The 17848-nt window shown below is 46.9% G+C and overlaps 3 protein-coding genes across 4 annotated transcripts; 2 read left to right on the forward strand and 1 right to left on the reverse strand.

The window, feature by feature from the left end:
- The first annotated feature begins 4077 nt into the window (after nucleotides 1-4077).
- LOC148698782 (uncharacterized) lies at nucleotides 4078-5372 on the forward strand. 2 transcript variants are annotated; one of them, XM_088688124.1, is made up of 2 exons: nucleotides 4078-4289; nucleotides 4639-5372. In XM_088688124.1, exons 1-2 carry the CDS (start codon nucleotides 4200-4202, stop codon nucleotides 5278-5280), a joined length of 732 nt encoding a protein of 243 aa, XP_088544250.1. In that variant the 5' UTR covers nucleotides 4078-4199; the 3' UTR covers nucleotides 5281-5372. The 2 variants fall into 2 exon arrangements, with proteins under 2 accessions (XP_088544250.1, XP_088544253.1); XM_088688127.1 differs by lacking the exon at nucleotides 4078-4289 and adding an exon at nucleotides 4368-4561.
- LOC148698783 (uncharacterized) lies at nucleotides 5349-7708 on the reverse strand. Its single transcript, XM_088679007.1, has one exon. The coding sequence runs from the start codon at nucleotides 7706-7708 to the stop codon at nucleotides 5378-5380; it is 2331 nt and encodes a 776-aa protein (XP_088535133.1). The 3' UTR covers nucleotides 5349-5377.
- Nucleotides 7709-16281: 8573 nt separating this feature from the next.
- LOC137748217 (cyclin-dependent kinase, putative (DUF581)) lies at nucleotides 16282-17611 on the forward strand. Its single transcript, XM_068488331.2, has 2 exons — nucleotides 16282-17030; nucleotides 17239-17611. The coding sequence occupies exons 1-2, from the start codon at nucleotides 16297-16299 to the stop codon at nucleotides 17399-17401; spliced, it is 897 nt and encodes a 298-aa protein (XP_068344432.2). The 5' UTR covers nucleotides 16282-16296; the 3' UTR covers nucleotides 17402-17611.
- The last annotated feature ends 237 nt before the right edge of the window (nucleotides 17612-17848 follow it).

Below are 17848 nucleotides of genomic sequence, written 5' to 3' on the forward strand. Positions count from 1 at the left end.
ACAAGCGTTTTCAGTCATTTTAAAATCATTTTCAAACGAATCATTCATGTGTACTGATCTGGTGAATATGTACCTCAATGATGATATGTCTTTATCAAAATGGCATCTAAGCTTGAGCTAAGTAATATTTGATTTGATTAAGCTTGTTTACAGTCCTACAATCTTATACGTCTTTGGCATCGCGACCTCTAACGCTATCGATCTTACATTAGCATTATCCGACAAAGAGCCCATTCATCGAACCAGGCCTTGATTCACGTAACTCGACCCAATACTAATATGGTTCTGTTGACCCTAATAATTACAAAACCTACGTGGCGCGCAGGCCGAGCAACTAGTAAGCTAACTACGTCCTTCGGTTGAATGCGGGGCGTGCCAACTCGTCGGCCGAGCTCGGCCGAGGAGTACAATTTGTTGATGTCGCTTGGAGCGCGTCGTTGACTTCTGTATCTTGCGATTGCGACCGAGGAAGGAACGCTCTCGGTCTCTGAGTTCTACAGCCTGAAGACAAGGCTGCCAATTCTGCGGAGTTCAATAATCGTCGGAGTCCGATTCGGTCACCGTGATTATATTCGTGAGAGTATAAGCACGTCGAATCGAGACCAAGGTGTATGGGCACAGGTACTCGAACGTGATGTATGTCTTGATGGTAAACGTAGTTCGGCCGTCGGAATGCCGAACCCTGAAACCTACTTGCGAGTATCCAATCATAAAACCACTCGGCGTCCTGTACGCCGAGCAATGCGATTCGTAACACCTAACTATGCCGAGAAAGCTTAGCAAGGTGACCTCTGCCAACAAAGGTTCGAAAACCTTTCTCGACCGAGACTTGGATAGATAATCGGTCGACCTCGACGCAGTGCTGTTTATCCAAACTGAAGGTGCTTCTCGGTCGGCTGATTCTGCGGCAGCAGTGCTGTTTATCCAAACTGAAGGTGCTCGCCGGGTGCTTCCACAGTGCTGTTTATCCAAACTGAAGGTGTGTCGGCAGGAAAAGAAAAGGAAAAACTCAAGGTGTTTGAGAGGTTTTGCGCAGGGCAATTGTATGCTGATTGTGAAGCTCTTTTTCTGTTGCATGATTTCTTGTATTTATAGTCCCCCATTCCTTGAATCTGACTCCGATTTGGATCGGGAGTCCTTTTCCCAATTCGCCTCTTCCTCGAACAATCCTACTCCTACTGGGATTCTGAATTTTCCTTCTTTTCGGGACTTCATTCCTTGCTGGTCGAGAATCCTAATTGCATCAGGATTTCCTCGACCTTTCTATTTATCCGGATTACCTCCGATGGGATTTGGCCGACCCTGCCAGCTGGCCCGGGCCTTATTATTCGGCCCATAGTATTTATCATCTCCTTGGGCCGAGCACATCCTGCTGCTCGGCCCAGCAATAATATTTCGGGCCCAAACATTGCCCCCTCGCTTCTGAGGTCGCCGACTGTTAGCTCTTGGTCGGGCCTCGACCTTGAAGAAGCGAAAACGTTTATTGCTTTTTTGAACTTAATGACCGTTATTCCTGCGCATTTATGAAGCATGATTGCACTTTTCTTGCTGCCCCCAAAGCGTGGCCACGTGTCGATTCTCCGCCGCTCTTAAAACTTTCAATCGTGGGCCTCGAAACTGTGCGCTAACTGAAACGTCTCATCCTTATTAATGCCTTAAAACTGGCGTCGCACGCAATCGTGCGTCCTGGATTTTCGACTCCTCGATCCCCTCTTCGCAGTTTCCCAAAATATCCGAAATGATTGAGCCTTTCCCGGTTAAATTTCCCCAATTTGAACCAGTGCCTTTTGAATCCCAGACGTTTGATATTCATCCTGAAAGGCCTATAAATACCCATATTTCTGCCATTTGCCTTTTACGCTTTCAGAAATTCTAAAATCTCAAATTCCTCATCCTTGTTCGTTCAAATCAAACCTTCCAGTTCTTCTGCAATACCTTCTTTTTCCAGAAACATCTCCTCCACAAATGGCCTCCTTCATTTCAAAGTTCTCTGATGAGATCAACAAGTGCAAGGATTTCGTCGACCGGAGCGCCGTCAAGACGCTACGATTTGAAGAAGACATGGCCACGACCCACCAAATTCTGGGTCCCCTTTTTAGAGACACAGTGCCGTCGTCTGTCACTAACCTGCTCAAGGAACAGTGCCTAACACCCCTGCTGCAGGGGTTCGACTGGTCGAAATGGACTCTGGCGCGGCCTCAGGGAGCCTGGCCGTCGACTACTGCGGCTTGGGCTGCCTGGGTCGACCGGATGAGCACATTCTTCTCCAAGGAATGGAAGGCTTTGGGTATTTATGATGCCATCATCCTGTCGACCATGGAGGTCGCCATGGATAAGGAGCTGCTTATGGCGGCCCTGAGTCTATGGTGTTCGGCCACCAACACCATGATCCTGCCTTTCGGCCCACTCGGCCCCACAATCCTTGACGTCTCGGCCATCCTTGGGACTTCCCCGACCGGCCTTCCTATTGACGCTGCCCTTTCCGGATACCCTTCTCCTCTCGACCTGAAGGCACTATTCGACGAAAGGGCCGTCGAGACGCTAAGCCGGGACGACCGGGAGCCCTCAAGGGAAGAAGTTCAGAAGCTGCACAAGAATTTCTTCAACTATAACACGCTCATTCTTCACTTCGCCGGCCGAGGCGAAGAAGGTCTTAGGAAGGGAGAGCACGAGGCCTTCCTCTTCTACTGGTACAACAAATTCATCTGTTGTACCAGGTCAAATAAATGCCTGGTGGAGAATATGCCGGTGGCCCAGGCACTGGCTAATGGTCGCTTGCTGGCGCTCAGTCCAGCCATCCTCGCCAACCTCTACCGCTGCCTGGCCGAGGCGACCATTGGCAAGATCGACCCGCACCAGAACGGACCCCTCTGGGTGTTCCAACTCTGGTTGCAGGTCTACTTCTCCACCCTTCGACCGGAGGTTCCTGCCTTCCAGCGAACGGCCGCCCTCGGCCTTCAACTGGCCTCTCGACCAGCGCCACCTCACCGGGCAGCCGAGGTTTTCAAACACTTCCTCAGCCTCGACGTCCTCTCGGATGACGAGTTCTTGGTGTGCCGGCGCCAGGAGTACCCATCCTCGCTTAGACTCCCTACGGCAGCATGGGCCGAGTCCGAGGATGCGGGCATCCGCCAGCGCTGGGGGTCGTTTGTCTTGGCTCGCGACCTTCCTCTTGGTTGCGATGCTCGCCGAGCCAGCTGGGAGGTTTATCACCCTCATTTTCTCGCCCGGCAGCTCGGCTATCTTCAAGGCTGTCCAGTCCCCCTGCTCGCCTCTCGGTCGCTCCTAAGTCGGGGACGTCTTACTGGTTCCTCTGAAAGGGAATGCAAGACGTCAGACCAGGAGTTCCAGGAGAAGTGCAAGAAATTTCGGCTTCGGCCGACGGTTCCTGAGTCTTTGGGAACTGACACCTTCGGGGATTGGTGGGAGGAATATACCGGAGACTTCTTCGGCGCCCCGGCCGAAGATCTGGTAAAGAAAATCTTCGGCGATCGGCCCAGATCAGCATCCTCGACTCACCCTAAGGAGTCGGCCCAAGGTAGTATTTCCGTTTCTTTCCTCCTTTTGTTTTATTTCTCGTCCCTGTTATTAATTACTTTGCTCCAGGGGGTCGTGGGTCGAAAGCGGTCGAAGTAGTCGCTGCGGTGCCAAAGGCGAAGAAGCTAGTGCCCAAGAAGGCAATCCTTGTCACCGAGCGAACGGTGCCTTCCAAGCGCCCCCACCGAGAGGCCGAGCCTGCGGAGGAGACCCCTCGCCCTTCTAAACGTGTCAAGAAATTGGCGAAGAAGGGCGACCGGGAAATTCATGTCGTTCCCAGTGATACTACTGGGACGCCTGCTCCCGCCGGCTCTCCATCTGTGCCGGCAGCCGCGGCCTCCCCAACCTTGAATCCTCCAGCCGTTTCCCCGGCAGATCCAAACGCCGCACCCGCTCTAGCTTCGGAGTCGGTCGCGGCACCTGAGGCACCCTTGTCTCCACCGGTCGTTTTGGAGGTATAATTCTGTTTTCACTTGCTTCCTTAGGTTTCTGATCGTAATGCTAACTGTTCTCTTTTTGTTCAGGATGTGGAGAGCGAGAGTGACGAAGTCCCGCTGCAACGCCGCCGTCGACCAGTCAACTCTCCTCCCGTCCATCCTCCTCCTGTAGTCGAGGTGACCGCTCGACCACGTCCTACTGCGGCGGAACGTGGCAAGAGACCCATGGTCGATCCTGAGGCCACGGCTGAGTCACCGATCCACCCGCAGGACGAAGACCCTCCCATTCCTCCACAGGAAGTCTCTTCGGCCTTTGTAAGTATTGTTTCTTTTGTGTTTTGAGTTTTTTGTGACATTGTTTTTGAAACGATATTAAATGTCAGGTGCCTGAACATTCATTTCACCGGCAATTTTACGCGCCGAGGGGCGTTGTCTATATTTCCTGGCCGCCGTCGTGGCCATCAAATGTAGATAAACTCCATCGGCCGCGTGAATTGCGTAGCGGTCTAAGGCACTGGGCTCGGCCATTAAGCTCCCTGGGTTCGAGCAATGACCCAGAGGGCATGGCCGAAGTCTCCTCTCAGCAGGTCTAAAACAATCCCCTTTTTCTTTATGCACCATATCACGCCTTACTTTCCCTCACATTTTCCTTTTATGCGCACAGCCATCGTGGGAAGTGGAACTTGACGCTCTGCTTCAAAGCACGACCGGGGAGGTCGGCTCCTCTGCAGCTCCGGCCGAATCGGCAGAAGACACGCCCGCCGAAGTCTTCGTGAAGCTGCACGAAGTCCTATCTCTGACTGCTTCCCAAGCTCTCCGGAGCAAGGGCCTTGACTCTGTTGGGGAGTGTCTTAATGACCTTGCCAGCGGTGGTCACCTGAGCCCGGAGGGCATCTCTTTCCTGACCGACCTCCTGGAGCGGACTCGGCAACACTTTCTTATCTTTGAGCGTGCCCTACAGGCCGAGGACGATTTGAAGGTGGCCAAGGTTGCGCATGAGGCTGGCCGAGTAGAGATGGAGGCTTTCAAAGCAAAGAAAGCAAAGCTGACCGAGTTTGATCTCCAGATCTCTGACCTCCAGCGTCAGATTTCTGACCTTCAACGTCAAAGGTCGGCTGCTGCTTCCGAGCTTGAGAAGGATTTCGAGGCTAACAAGTCTCGGCTGACGGCCTTCGCTGCCGGCGCACGGCGTATCCAGCAACTGCAGTGCAACAAGAAAACGCGGCAGGCTGAGATAATTTTGAGCGAGGCGAAGTGGCTGGAGCTGAAAGCTGCCCTTGAGACTTACCTCCCCTCGACCCCTTAGGAGTTCATCATTGTATTTGTACTTGTAATGATTTTCTGTTATCAATACAATGGTCGTTTTGCTATACAATGGTCGTCTTGCTCTCAATACAATGGTCTTACTCTTGCATTTCCCATGTAATTGGATAGTACTTCTTTAAAAACTTTCCATTAATCGGTAATTTGTGAACTGAACCCGTCCGATCTCTTAGATGATATGCCCCCTTGCCGAGGACTTTGTGAACGATGAATGGCCCTTCCCAATTTGGCGACCACTTGCCAAATCTGGGGTCTTTTATTCCAACAGGCAACACAGTTTGCCACACCAGTTCTCCCTCGCCGAACGTTTTTTGTCTTACACGCTGATTATATGCTCGCTCGGCAATTTTCTTTTGTGCTATCAACAAGTTACCCGCGTCAATTCGACTTTCTTCCAAGTCTTCTAACTCTTGTCGCATCGCTTGACTATATTCAATACTGCACAAATCATTCTGCTCAATTACTCGCAACGAGCTTATACTCAATTCGACTGGTAACATAGCGTCGTGTCCATAAGTCAACGCGTAGGGAGTGGTTCCAGTAGCCGACCGGGGTGAAGTTCGGTATGCCCATAATGCTTCATTTAACTTCAAATGCCACAACCCTGGTTTCTCTTTTACCATTTTTTCAAGGATGCCGATCAACACTTTATTGCTTGCCTCGGCCTGCCCGTTTGCCTGTGGGTAATACGGCGTAGATTGCTCCAGTCGGATATTCAAACCTGCCGCGTATTCCCTAAACCTATCGGCCGTAAATATAGTGCCATTATCAGTTATGATCGTTTCTGGCACGCCGAATCTGGTCACAATATTCTCTTCTACGAAGTTGCATACTTCTTTAGCAGTTAATTCGGCGTATGACCTTGCCTCGACCCACTTAGTGAAATAGTCAGTTGTTACCATTATCCACGCGTGTTTCGCTGCCCCTGATGATGGCGTGATTTTGCCAATTACGTCCATTGCCCAACCCCTGAACGGCCAAGGTTTAGTGACCGAGTGTAGTAATTCGGCCGGGGCTCTCTGTACAGGTCCATGAATTTGGCATGGGACGCATCTCCGTGCATATTCGATACAATCTTTTAATATATTGGGCCAGAAATAACCGTGTCGTCGGAGCAACCAACGCATCTTTCGTCCGGACTGATGTGCCCCACAAATTCCTTCATGTACCTCGGCCATTACTTGGGTGGCCTCTTGTGGGCCGAGGCACAATAGTAGTAACCCGTCCTCGCCCTTGCGGTATAACTCATTTTGGTACGACACGTAATTCGTGGCGTGGACCTTCGTTCTTCGGTCATGTTTCCCATTGGGGTTATCGAGGTATCGTAACATCGTCCTTCTCCAATCATCTGGTTCTACTTCGACATCACATATTTCCACGGGATCTCCTCGTTCTAGCAAGGATGGGAGAGACATTACCCTTGTGCGTATTACGTGTGCGCGCTGGAGAGTTTGCCGATTAATCAAGGCTGGGTATGAGCGCAGACTTGTGACTGCAATTCGGCCTAGCTTGCCCCCCTTGAGTTGTGCTCCGGAGGCGATCTGGGCGAGTTCGTCGGCGTCTGTGTTGTGGATGCGTGAAATGTGTTCAAATGTGATCCGTTCGAACGACTCGGCCAGGTAGGTGGCGACCATGTGATAGGGCGCTAAAGTACAACTCATGCAACGAAACAGGCCGTTTATCTGGTTAATCACCAGTTCGGAATCACCGAGGACGAGAACGCGGGAGGCCCGTAGATTGTGTAAAACGTGGAGGCCGATAATGAGGGCTTCATATTCGGCCTGATTATTGGTGCAGCTGAAATCCAACTTGAGGGAAAAATACCATCGGCAGTGGGCAGGCGATTGAATTGCAATTCCCACACCCGCCGAGGTCGAAGTGCTGGAACCATCAAAATGCATAGTCCAATGACTATCGCGCGTGGTGATGAAACCGATATCGACGTTGTCTCCCTCAGAACCATAAGGAGAAGGGTGTTGGGCCAAGAAATCGGCGAGAGCTTGCCCCTTGACGGCCTTTTGGGGTACATACTGAAGACTGAACTCGGATAACGCGAGCGTCCATTTCCCGATTCGGCCTTTGACAATAGGCCGAGTGAGCATGTATCGAATTACGTCTGTTTGGGCGATGACCTGCGTTACTGATGGGAGCATGTAATGCCGAAGCTTGGACGCAGCAAAAAACAAAGCTAAGCACAGTTTTTCGACAGGGGAGTAATTGAGCTCTGGTGAATTCAGATTTCGGCTAAGATAAAAGATCGCTTGTTCACGCCCTCCATTGTTGTCTTGAGCGAGGAGACAACCAATGGATTCAGTAGCTGCTGAAATGTATAATTTCAAGGGTTTGTTGCGACATGGTGGAACGAGCACGGGTGGGGTTGAAAGAGCCACCTTGATTTGTGTAAATGCCATTTGATGTTCTTCGCGCCATTCAAATTTGTCGGTATCCTTAAGTTTCAAGAGCGTAGAGAATGCCTTCATCTTACCCGCCGAATTGGCGATGAAGCGACGGAGGAAATTTATCTGCCCGAGTAACGACTGGAGCTGCTTCTTTGTCGTTGGTGGTGGGGCGCTAATGATGGCGCGAGCTTTATTTTCGTCGACTTCGATACCGCGGTGGTGCACTAAAAATCCTAGGAAATTACCGGCCGAAACACCGAAAGCACACTTGGCCGGGTTCATCTTGAGGTTGTTCTTGCGCATGCGAAGGAACGCTTGCCTCAGGTCGTCTAGATGTGTTTGACGACGTTTGGATTTCACGACCACATCATCGATATAAACTTCGACGATTGTACCGATTAAGTCGTGGAAGATCATATTCATGGCTCGTTGGTATGTGGCGCCGGCATTCTTGAGGCCGAAAGGCATGACGACCCATTCATAAGTACCAAGTGCCCCCGGGCATTGGAAAGCCGTCTTGTGGACGTCAGCTTCGGCGATGAAAATCTGGTTATAACCCGCATGACCGTCCATAAAAGAGAGCAGTTCATGATTAGCTGCGGCATCAATTAATAAATCTGAAATCGGCATTGTATACTCGTCCTTGGGAGTAGCCAGATTTAGATTACGGAAATCGATGCAAATGCGAAGGGCACCGCTTTTCTTTAACACGGGGACGATATTGGCCAACCATTCGACATACCGTGCGGTCCTAATAAATCCGGCTTTCAGAAGCCGAACTAATTCTTCCTTAATGCCGAGCTGTACTTCGTTCGAAAATCGTCGAGGAGGCTGTCGAAAAGGTTTACACCCCTCCTTGATGCGTAGCTCATGCTCTACAAGGTTTCGGTCGAGGCCGGGCATTTCATGATAGCTCCACGCAAAGCAATCTTTAAATTCGTGGAGTAACTTCCGTAGTTCGACCTTCATGGACGGTGGGAGTAACGCGCTAATAAACAATGTTCGAGGATCCTCGGCCGTGCCTACGTTAACTTCCTCCAACGGGTCCTTGACTTGAGGCCGATGGTCTTCGAGTTCGGCCGGCGCAGCCTGAACTTTATCGAAAGAAAGAACGGGGCCGTTATCTGCTTCGGCCAGAAATTCGATTAAATTGACGCCCGAGTGCGGTTGCTTGGTAATGGCGTACCAATGGGCCAGCAGACGTTCCATTGTAGATGAAACCGCGGCCTGACGCCTTTCTTGCGTGGTGTGCTCAATCATCGGCGTTGGTGACTAGATCTGCCAAGCCAAGTCTCGCCGAATCCTGTTGGACAGTCTCGGCGCCGACCTCAATTACTTTCTGTACCGAAATTCTCGTCGGCCGCCCATCCTCGTTAAGGCCTTGGAGGGTGATGTAGCCGACGTGATCATCGTAATAGCGAGCCTGAATCATGTTGGTTTCAAATGGCTGGTTATCGGCTGGGTGGACCACGACCGATTTGCCATCCCAAAAGATGAGGACTTGGTAGAGTGATGACGGAATGCAACTGGTTTGGTGGATCCAGTCGCGACCAAGTAATGCGTTATAATCGGTCTTGGAATCAATGACAAAGAAAGCTGTCATATGTTGACGACCGGCAATGCTAACTTCCAACGGAAGTACGCCTTTGGTCTGAGACTTGTCACCGACGAAGCTGCTCATAGTAATCCCTGACGGAATGAGTTCACTATCAGAACGGCGTAAAGCCTTCATGACGGAGATTGGCATAATGTTGACTGTGGCGCCGCAGTCGACGAACACCTTAGAAATGGGGAATCCTTCGATATGAGCCGTGACATACAACGGCTTCAGGTGTTGGAGATTAACCGAAGGGGAGCGGGGAAATAGCTCGGCCAAAGCTGCCGTAAGGTTGTCCCCGCTTCGGTTTTCTCTATCGTCGTCGTTTGCGACGAAGTCTACTTGCGTTGCTTCCTCGGTAACTACGTCCCCGTCCAAGAAATTCGACTGGTGGGTACCTGGCTGAAATTCGGCTGGTAGGACGTGGACCATACTGATCTCCATATGTTCGAGGACCGAGGGACCCATTGGCTCGTGGTCATTGTCGTCTGCAGAACTAGCCTCAGTAGTAGTTGGCGGAACATCCTGAATTAAACTTTTGAGTTCCTCGGTAAGAGCCGGTATCTGAGAAGTAGGAACCAAATCGAATGTGGGTGGGCGATTTCCTTCGACAATGTTGACTGCCGAAGATTCATGTTGATCCTTGGTTACACGGGCTCGTTCTTCATAGGCAATACGGGCGTTCCTCGTGTCTAGATACGTATCCAACCGTGCTATCCGTTGTTCCTCGTCGGCCGTGAGGCCGAAAAGCGATACAGCCGAGAAAACTTCGAAATGATAACGTAAATGCTGGAGGTCTTCAAGCGAGAAGGGTAATTCGGCGGTGTCGATATCTGTATAAGGATCGACCTCAAAACCCAGGACCCGAGCCTCCCGTATATGTTGAAACCGAGCTTTAATGGCTGGATCAGAAGTTTTCTGGATAATTTGCTCGGCATCGGGACAAGTCAGCGCTAAGTCGAGGGCTTCCTGACATGCCTTGGGGAGTCCGTACAAATCATTTGCGGAGTATTTCTTATGAAATTCTCGCATGTATTCCATGGATGCACCGAGGAATGGAGGGTGTAAGTTGCGCCGTATTTTGATAAACGGCTCGCGCGGTGGTAACGGAGACAGTTTCCTTTCGGCCTCTTGTGTAAAGTACTCTAGACGAGCTCTCGTTTCCCCAGGCCGGAGAAGGATCTTAATACGTTTCTCAGCCTCCTCAATGGTGGTTTCGAAATTAGCATCCGCTACTTTCTTGCCTTCGGCTAACTCGGTCATGATAGTCGGGGTTGGCCGTTCGCTACTATCTTCCACGGCCTTTTTTGGTTGCCATGTGTTGGCCGGGCTGGCCTGCGCTTCTCGTCGCCGAGCCATGCAATCTATCCGTTGACGACGACGTTTTTGGGATTTGGACAGCGCCGTATACAAACCTGTCGGAGAATTGTAACTGTACCAGCGTTGATCCGATGTCCTTGGTGGTTTGAAAGTTTTGCGATCAACTGGCGAGCCCGAACTGTGGGCATTGCGCGAATAATAATCCTCATTGTAGAAGGGTGCGGCGAAGTCAAGACGCCGCCTGACCGAGGTCTGTTCTTTCGGCTTTACTTGTGGGCCGAGTCGGTCGAACACTTGACGTCGTGGACCTAATCCCTTTGATGACGCCGTAGGGGCCGTTGGTGGGGTTGAAGATTTCTTCCCAGGTTCAACTGTTGTTTTACAATGGTCACATAAAACCTTCGATCCACAAGTTTCGTCGGAATTTGACCTCGTCATCGGCTCATCGGCGGGTCGCACCGATTGTTCCGTTGGTGGTGCATTTGAAAATATATCAAGCTTTAGTCTTGTTTGACCATTCCTTTTACGGATATGCTGCACCGGGACATATTCGGCCTTCCCTTTGTTTCTGGGAAGGTGAGCATCCACCATACCAATCGTTGTGGAAGGGAAAGGATTAACATCGACCGCCATCTTTTCCGGAAATTTCAACTTTCCTTTTTCGATCCAACTTTGAATTGTGTCCCGGAACACAACACAATTATTGGTTGCATGCTTATTAGAATTATGATATTTGCAGTATATCTTTCCTTTTAATTCATCGGCCTTAGGGATAGTATGTCCCGGCCGAAGCTTGATGATTTTTGCTGCCAATAATTGATCGAAAATTGCATCAGCCTTGGTGATATCAAAAGTGTATACTTTTGATGACTTACTCGTTTCCTCGGTGGCCAAACGGGTTTTGGCGTCTTTGGTATTTACTTGCGCCAAGGCCTTGCAAACATAGGGTTTGTCTATTATTATCTCGGCCGCATCCACACTAACATACTGAGGGTCTTCACTTTCGGCCGATGCATAGCTCACCGTGGGGTTCTTATACAACGTCCCCCGGGATGGTGACTTGGATATCTTTTCTTCTCGGAGCAGATATTCATATTGTTCGACGTGTTGAGCAAGTTCGTACATATCTCGAATATTTGCCCCCAGAAACTTCTTTTTGTACTCCACGTCTAATCCGTTAAGGGCGATCCTGACGAACTCCACCTCCGGGAGTGGTACTCGGCACCAATTCCTGGCCGACTTAAACCTTGTTAGGTATTCCATTGGAGATTCGTCAGATGCTTGAGCCATCCTGGCCAACGACGATACGGACATCTCCATCCCTGGCCGATAAAATTGTTCATGGAACTTTTCGACCAACTCTTCCCAACTTTGCACGGAGTTGGGTGGAAGATTAATGTACCAGGCGAAAGCTGAGCCTGTCAGTGAAAAGTTAAACAACCGTAGTTTGTAGAAATCGCTATTGACGTCCCCACACTGCGCTGTGAACCGAGCCACATGTTCTAGTGAGGATAAAGATGATTCTCCGGCGAAGAGGCTGAAATCGGGGATCTTAAATCCTCGTGGGTATTCAAACCTTTCTACATAAGCTGGGTATGGATGGATAAATTTTGGAAACTTCGGCCCTTTCTTCAGGGCCGAGTCAATCATTCTCTGGACTTCGGTGATGTTTACGGAAGCGGCTTCTTCTCCCTGGCTTGGTCCCTCGGCTCTATTTCCTGGTCCTCTTCTTTCCAAGAGGACTGGTTGTGGCCGAGCGGACCCTCTCTCGGCTGGGATGGGCAAATTCGTCGGGAGCTGCCGAGGCTGGCCGACCTGGCCATCTTCGAAGGCTTTACTAACCAGTAGTTCAAGCATTCTGGTCTGTGTATCGCTGTTACTACGTATTGCGTCTAGCAAATCATTCATCTTCTGACCAATCGACTGCTCGACCTGACGATATTGTTCATCTAGTCGTCTCCGAAGGAATGTCCTAGTTGGTGGATCGGAACCTTCCCCACCATCGTCATCACAATCTTCCACAATCCCTTCCATGAACATCCCAGCTGTTTGATTCGGGACTGCGGGGTTGTAAGGTTGCCCGCCGAGACAGACCTCATTCTCTCGGCGTATTACACTTGTGGCCTCGGGCGGCGCAATTATGATCGGATTTTTTGTAGAGTGCAAATCCTGCCCAAGGCCTTGCACTGGCAAGTCAATCGTTGACTTTCCCATGGTTGTTTTCTGCTTCGTAGACCGTGTCTCAATGGTCATGAACTCCGAAGGTTTAGCACAAATGGTCCCACCGGGCGTGCCAAAATGTTGACCCTAATAATTACAAAACCTACGTGGCGCGCAGGCCGAGCAACTAGTAAGCTAACTACGTCCTTCGGTTGAATGCGGGGCGTGCCAACTCGTCGGCCGAGCTCGGCCGAGGAGTACAATTTGTTGATGTCGCTTGGAGCGCGTCGTTGACTTCTGTATCTTGCGATTGCGACCGAGGAAGGAACGCTCTCGTACTCTGAGTTCTACAGCCTGAAGACAAGGCTGCCAATTCTGCGGAGTTCAATAATCGTCGGAGTCCGATTCGGTCACCGTGATTATATTCGTGAGAGTATAAGCACGTCGAATCGAGACCAAGGTGTATGGGCACAGGTACTCGAACGTGATGTATGTCTTGATGGTAAACGTAGTTCGGCCGTCGGAATGCCGAACCCTGAAACCTACTTGCGAGTATCCAATCATAAAACCACTCGGCGTCCTGTACGCCGAGCAATGCGATTCGTAACACCTAACTATGCCGAGAAAGCTTAGCAAGGTGACCTCTGCCAACAAAGGTTCGAAAACCTTTCTCGACCGAGACTTGGATAGATAATCGGTCGACCTCGACGCAGTGCTGTTTATCCAAACTGAAGGTGCTTCTCGGTCGGCTGATTCTGCGGCAGCAGTGCTGTTTATCCAAACTGAAGGTGCTCGCCGGGTGCTTCCACAGTGCTGTTTATCCAAACTGAAGGTGTGTCGGCAGGAAAAGAAAAGGAAAAACTCAAGGTGTTTGAGAGGTTTTGCGCAGGGCAATTGTATGCTGATTGTGAAGCTCTTTTTCTGTTGCATGATTTCTTGTATTTATAGTCCCCCATTCCTTGAATCTGACTCCGATTTGGATCGGGAGTCCTTTTCCCAATTCGCCTCTTCCTCGAACAATCCTACTCCTACTGGGATTCTGAATTTTCCTTCTTTTCGGGACTTCATTCCTTGCTGGTCGAGAATCCTAATTGCATCAGGATTTCCTCGACCTTTCTATTTATCCGGATTACCTCCGATGGGATTTGGCCGACCCTGCCAGCTGGCCCGGGCCTTATTATTCGGCCCATAGTATTTATCATCTCCTTGGGCCGAGCACATCCTGCTGCTCGGCCCAGCAATAATATTTCGGGCCCAAACAGGTTCATAAGAAGCTCAACTTGGTTGGTGAATATTTGATCAGCTTGTCCAAGACTAGAACAAAATGGAGTAGTTTTAACCAGAAAACAAAGAACATAATGGAGTAGCAAAAGTCCATACATAGCCAAAAGGTGATATCGCTTTCGAATATTAAGGTGAACGTAAAAAATGGTACGTCCACATCTTACATCTAAAATTTATAATTTAAAAGATAGAAAGTTGAAGTTGAAGGGTACTTGGTTTTTCAATATATTTTAGTTTTTTTATATTTTAATTGTTGTTTTGCAATTAATAATTGAATGCTGTCAACATCTTGACGCCCTCTCGTGTATATATGATTCTTAGGTCTGTCGCTGGCCACTGAAAGAAGTGTCGACTTAGACGGATTTATTGTTTTGTGGCGTCCGAGACACTACGAAGGAGTAAATTCGTCGTATATAAATTGTTCTCGTAGACTTTCATCATAGTCTTATTTACTTTTATACAAAAATAAATTTAAATAGAATGAATTTACTGTCACCTGTGACAAATCCAAAATTTTATGTTTATGTGCGGGGAAATATCGCCACACATGGTTTTCAAGGCCCCGTCGTGGTTTGTTGACGTTTTTGGAGCTTTCTCTTCTTGTAAAATATGTACTTCGCCAAATGACCAAATTGCCCTATGCTGGTAATATAATAGTAAAGCCTTTCCCTTTCCTTGAATTGGTGTTCCTCTTTATTATATGAAAAATGAAAAATGTTAAATAAACAAATGATGACACGAAGATTAGAGGCTTTCATCACCACACATAAAAAAGTAAAACAAATCTTATCACTAAATATCTCTCAATATTAAATTACAAGCATGATTTATTCTGAATACATAATTACATACTTTAAAATTTATTTAAAATGTTTGAGTAGATTCTTGAAATAACAATTTAATTTTCTTAATTAAGAGCTATTTACACAAGCCTATAAAAATAGTAATAATGCGTGTTTCTCAAAAAATTTAACAACTTATTATCGACATTAACAGATTAGAATATGCTTGATGTGTTCACAACATGAATTGAAATCTTGTATCTTTATTTTAACTCATTTGAAATACAATAAGTTAATTTTTATATTTAAAATAAATAAATTTTCTAAAATTTAAAAACAAACATTCAAACAAACACAGAAGTTATATGAAAACTACACGTTTTAGAAACCCAATTAAAAATTGAGAATATAAAACATAGAAGACAGCTTATACTCTCAAACAAATTGTATTTTGTCCCCTTATGGGACTATCATAATGCAAGGGTATTATAGTCATTTTAAGTTGCGAACAAGAAACCAGGCCCGCATCGCTTTCAATGCCGGAAATGGGCCCCCAGTTTTCTGTGGGCTCATACAGCTCTCTCTTTTAGTGGTTTTAGTGGTTTCGTAATTATTGCAGTTGCCCAATTCCTTTGGATCTCTTACACGTGAAACCGATCCGACGGTGCTAAAGCTCAAGGAATCTTATGGTGGGCCCTGACTGAGTATGTGGTCCCAATAATTGGAAAAGGACATTTCCTAAACAATTGCCTCTTGACAAAGTGACTGATTGGAACCAATTTTATGATAAAATAATAATCATATACTTAATAAGTAGGTTGATCTCAGAGAAATCATAATTTTTGTAGACCACATCTGAACGATTTTTCTAATAGAGATAGAGTTTACCAATACAATTCAATCACGCTTCTATCAGAGAGTTCACATGTGGTTTACAAAATACCATTCTATAGCATTTTAGAAATAATTAAAGAAATAAGTGATTTTCGCATCCAGTTTTTACTCTTATTTCTACAGAGAAATAATCTAAAATGATGAACTTATAAATCTTAATTTTAAAAATTATCATTCTTTTAGTACTTGACTGATTTGTTGTCGTTAATTTGGTGAACACATCGTTAGTATTTTCTAAACAGTTGAGCGGTTGAGATTTATAACTTCATCATTTGAACTAAAATTTTCTTTTTTAACAGGTGGTTGAACAAATCGAATAAGAATTAAATTACAGATAGAAAGGAGATAGAAAGATAAAACGAGAATGAAAAATGAAAATGATGAGCATACATTTTTTTTTTCTATTTATACTCTTTTCTTTATTGATACTGATGAGTGATTGAATTGAACAAATAAAATAAAATCAACAAACATATTAAAATAAAGTGTTTTAAAAAAGAAAAAGTGCTTTTTATTATAAAGTTCTCGTACCAAATTCATTTCCCATAAAGTAAAGTAACTCAATGATTTCATGGGTGTTTGAAAACAATCATCACCCACATAATTCCAAAACAAAACCATGGGCTAAGTCCCATGTCCACCCACTCCACCATCATATATTGAGGAGCCTAAAACCTAAGAGCATTCCAAACACGCTTGACACTTTCACTTTTCTTATGTTGAAGTTTGCCAAGAGACCTTTCCCGATGATCGGAAAGATATCGGAACTCCTAGTTTCCGGCAACCGTGCCGGGTTTTCCGACACGGAGACAAGCCCTAGAAGTCCATTGGACCTCAAGATGCAACCTTCTCCAAGTCCTAGAGGCTTGAAGAGCTATGACGTTGGCGGTGTAGGGTTGGGCATATTAGCTGCCTTGGAAAAATCAGCCCATAACGGACGTGAAATATTGGCAAAATACGGCGTGTTCTGTCCGAACAGGAACCGGTCCGACCCGATTCCCGTGAACTCGGGTAAAAACAGTGATGGGTTTTCGTCAAGAGGTGGCCAAGAATTTGAGGAAGATAGTCTGGAGAATTATACTTACGTGACTCTTCGTGGACAAAACAAGCCGTGTACGAAGGTGTACTATGACGGAGGTGACTGCGCGGGAAGTGCCATGCACTGCCGTACCGGTTACGGTGGTTTGACTATATGTGACGATGATCTTGAAAGCTCGGTTTTTCCGACGTCGGATTTTCTCAGTTGCTGCCATTTGTGCAAGAAAAGCCTTCATGGAAAGGACATATACATGTACAGGTATACAACCTTGACAATCTTTTCTTCTTCTTCATTTATTCGAGTGATGTTCTAATTAATCTAATCTAAACCAGCGGTAAAATATTCGAACTTGAGTACAGAAGAGCGGTTAAAAAACCTTAAAAACCATTCTTCTTCGTGTTTAGCTTTTATTTGTTGGTTTTATGTTTGATTAGGTGACTAATGTTTTATGTGTTATTTTTTACAGAGGAGAAAAGGCATTTTGTAGCACTGAATGTCGGTCAACCCAGATAATTGCCGATGAGAGGAAAGAGCAGTGCAGATCAGAAGCTTTGAGATCTGCAGATGCTTCGAGATCATCGTGTTCGAGAGAGGAGATCATCTTCTCTACTGGGATTCTTGTGATTTAAGGCAGATAATTACATAGACGGCCATACACTCTATATATATATATATGAGGATATTAGGTTTTTTTTTTTTTTTTTTCGATTAACTGGAAAAAGAGGGGAAAAGAGAAGGAAAATTTTGGCTAAATGGTATCGATCGAGCTTGTATTTTGTTATGACAAACATGAACAATTTTGAATAATAAAGAACAAGTATAAATCTTGATTTGAATTATACATGGTTGGATGAGAGTATCGAATTGTTCTGCTGATCTAACGGTTCAGACTGTATTCGTATTACAGAATCTCAAAACTCGAGTTTCATGATTCTGCATATTGTAATGGTTCAAATTTCGTATGGCAGACAGTTTCTAAAAAAGATTTTGTTCTAGTCTTTATTTTAGTGCTAATTAGTGGCTTTTACTGTGTTACTGTTATGGAATATTTTTATAAAATATGCTTTTATGGAAAT

The sequence above is a fragment of the Pyrus communis genome, chromosome 2 (genome assembly GCF_041283825.1).
Source record: "Pyrus communis isolate YQ-2024b chromosome 2, ASM4128382v1, whole genome shotgun sequence".
In the NCBI taxonomy this organism is placed as follows: Eukaryota; Viridiplantae; Streptophyta; class Magnoliopsida; order Rosales; family Rosaceae; genus Pyrus; species Pyrus communis.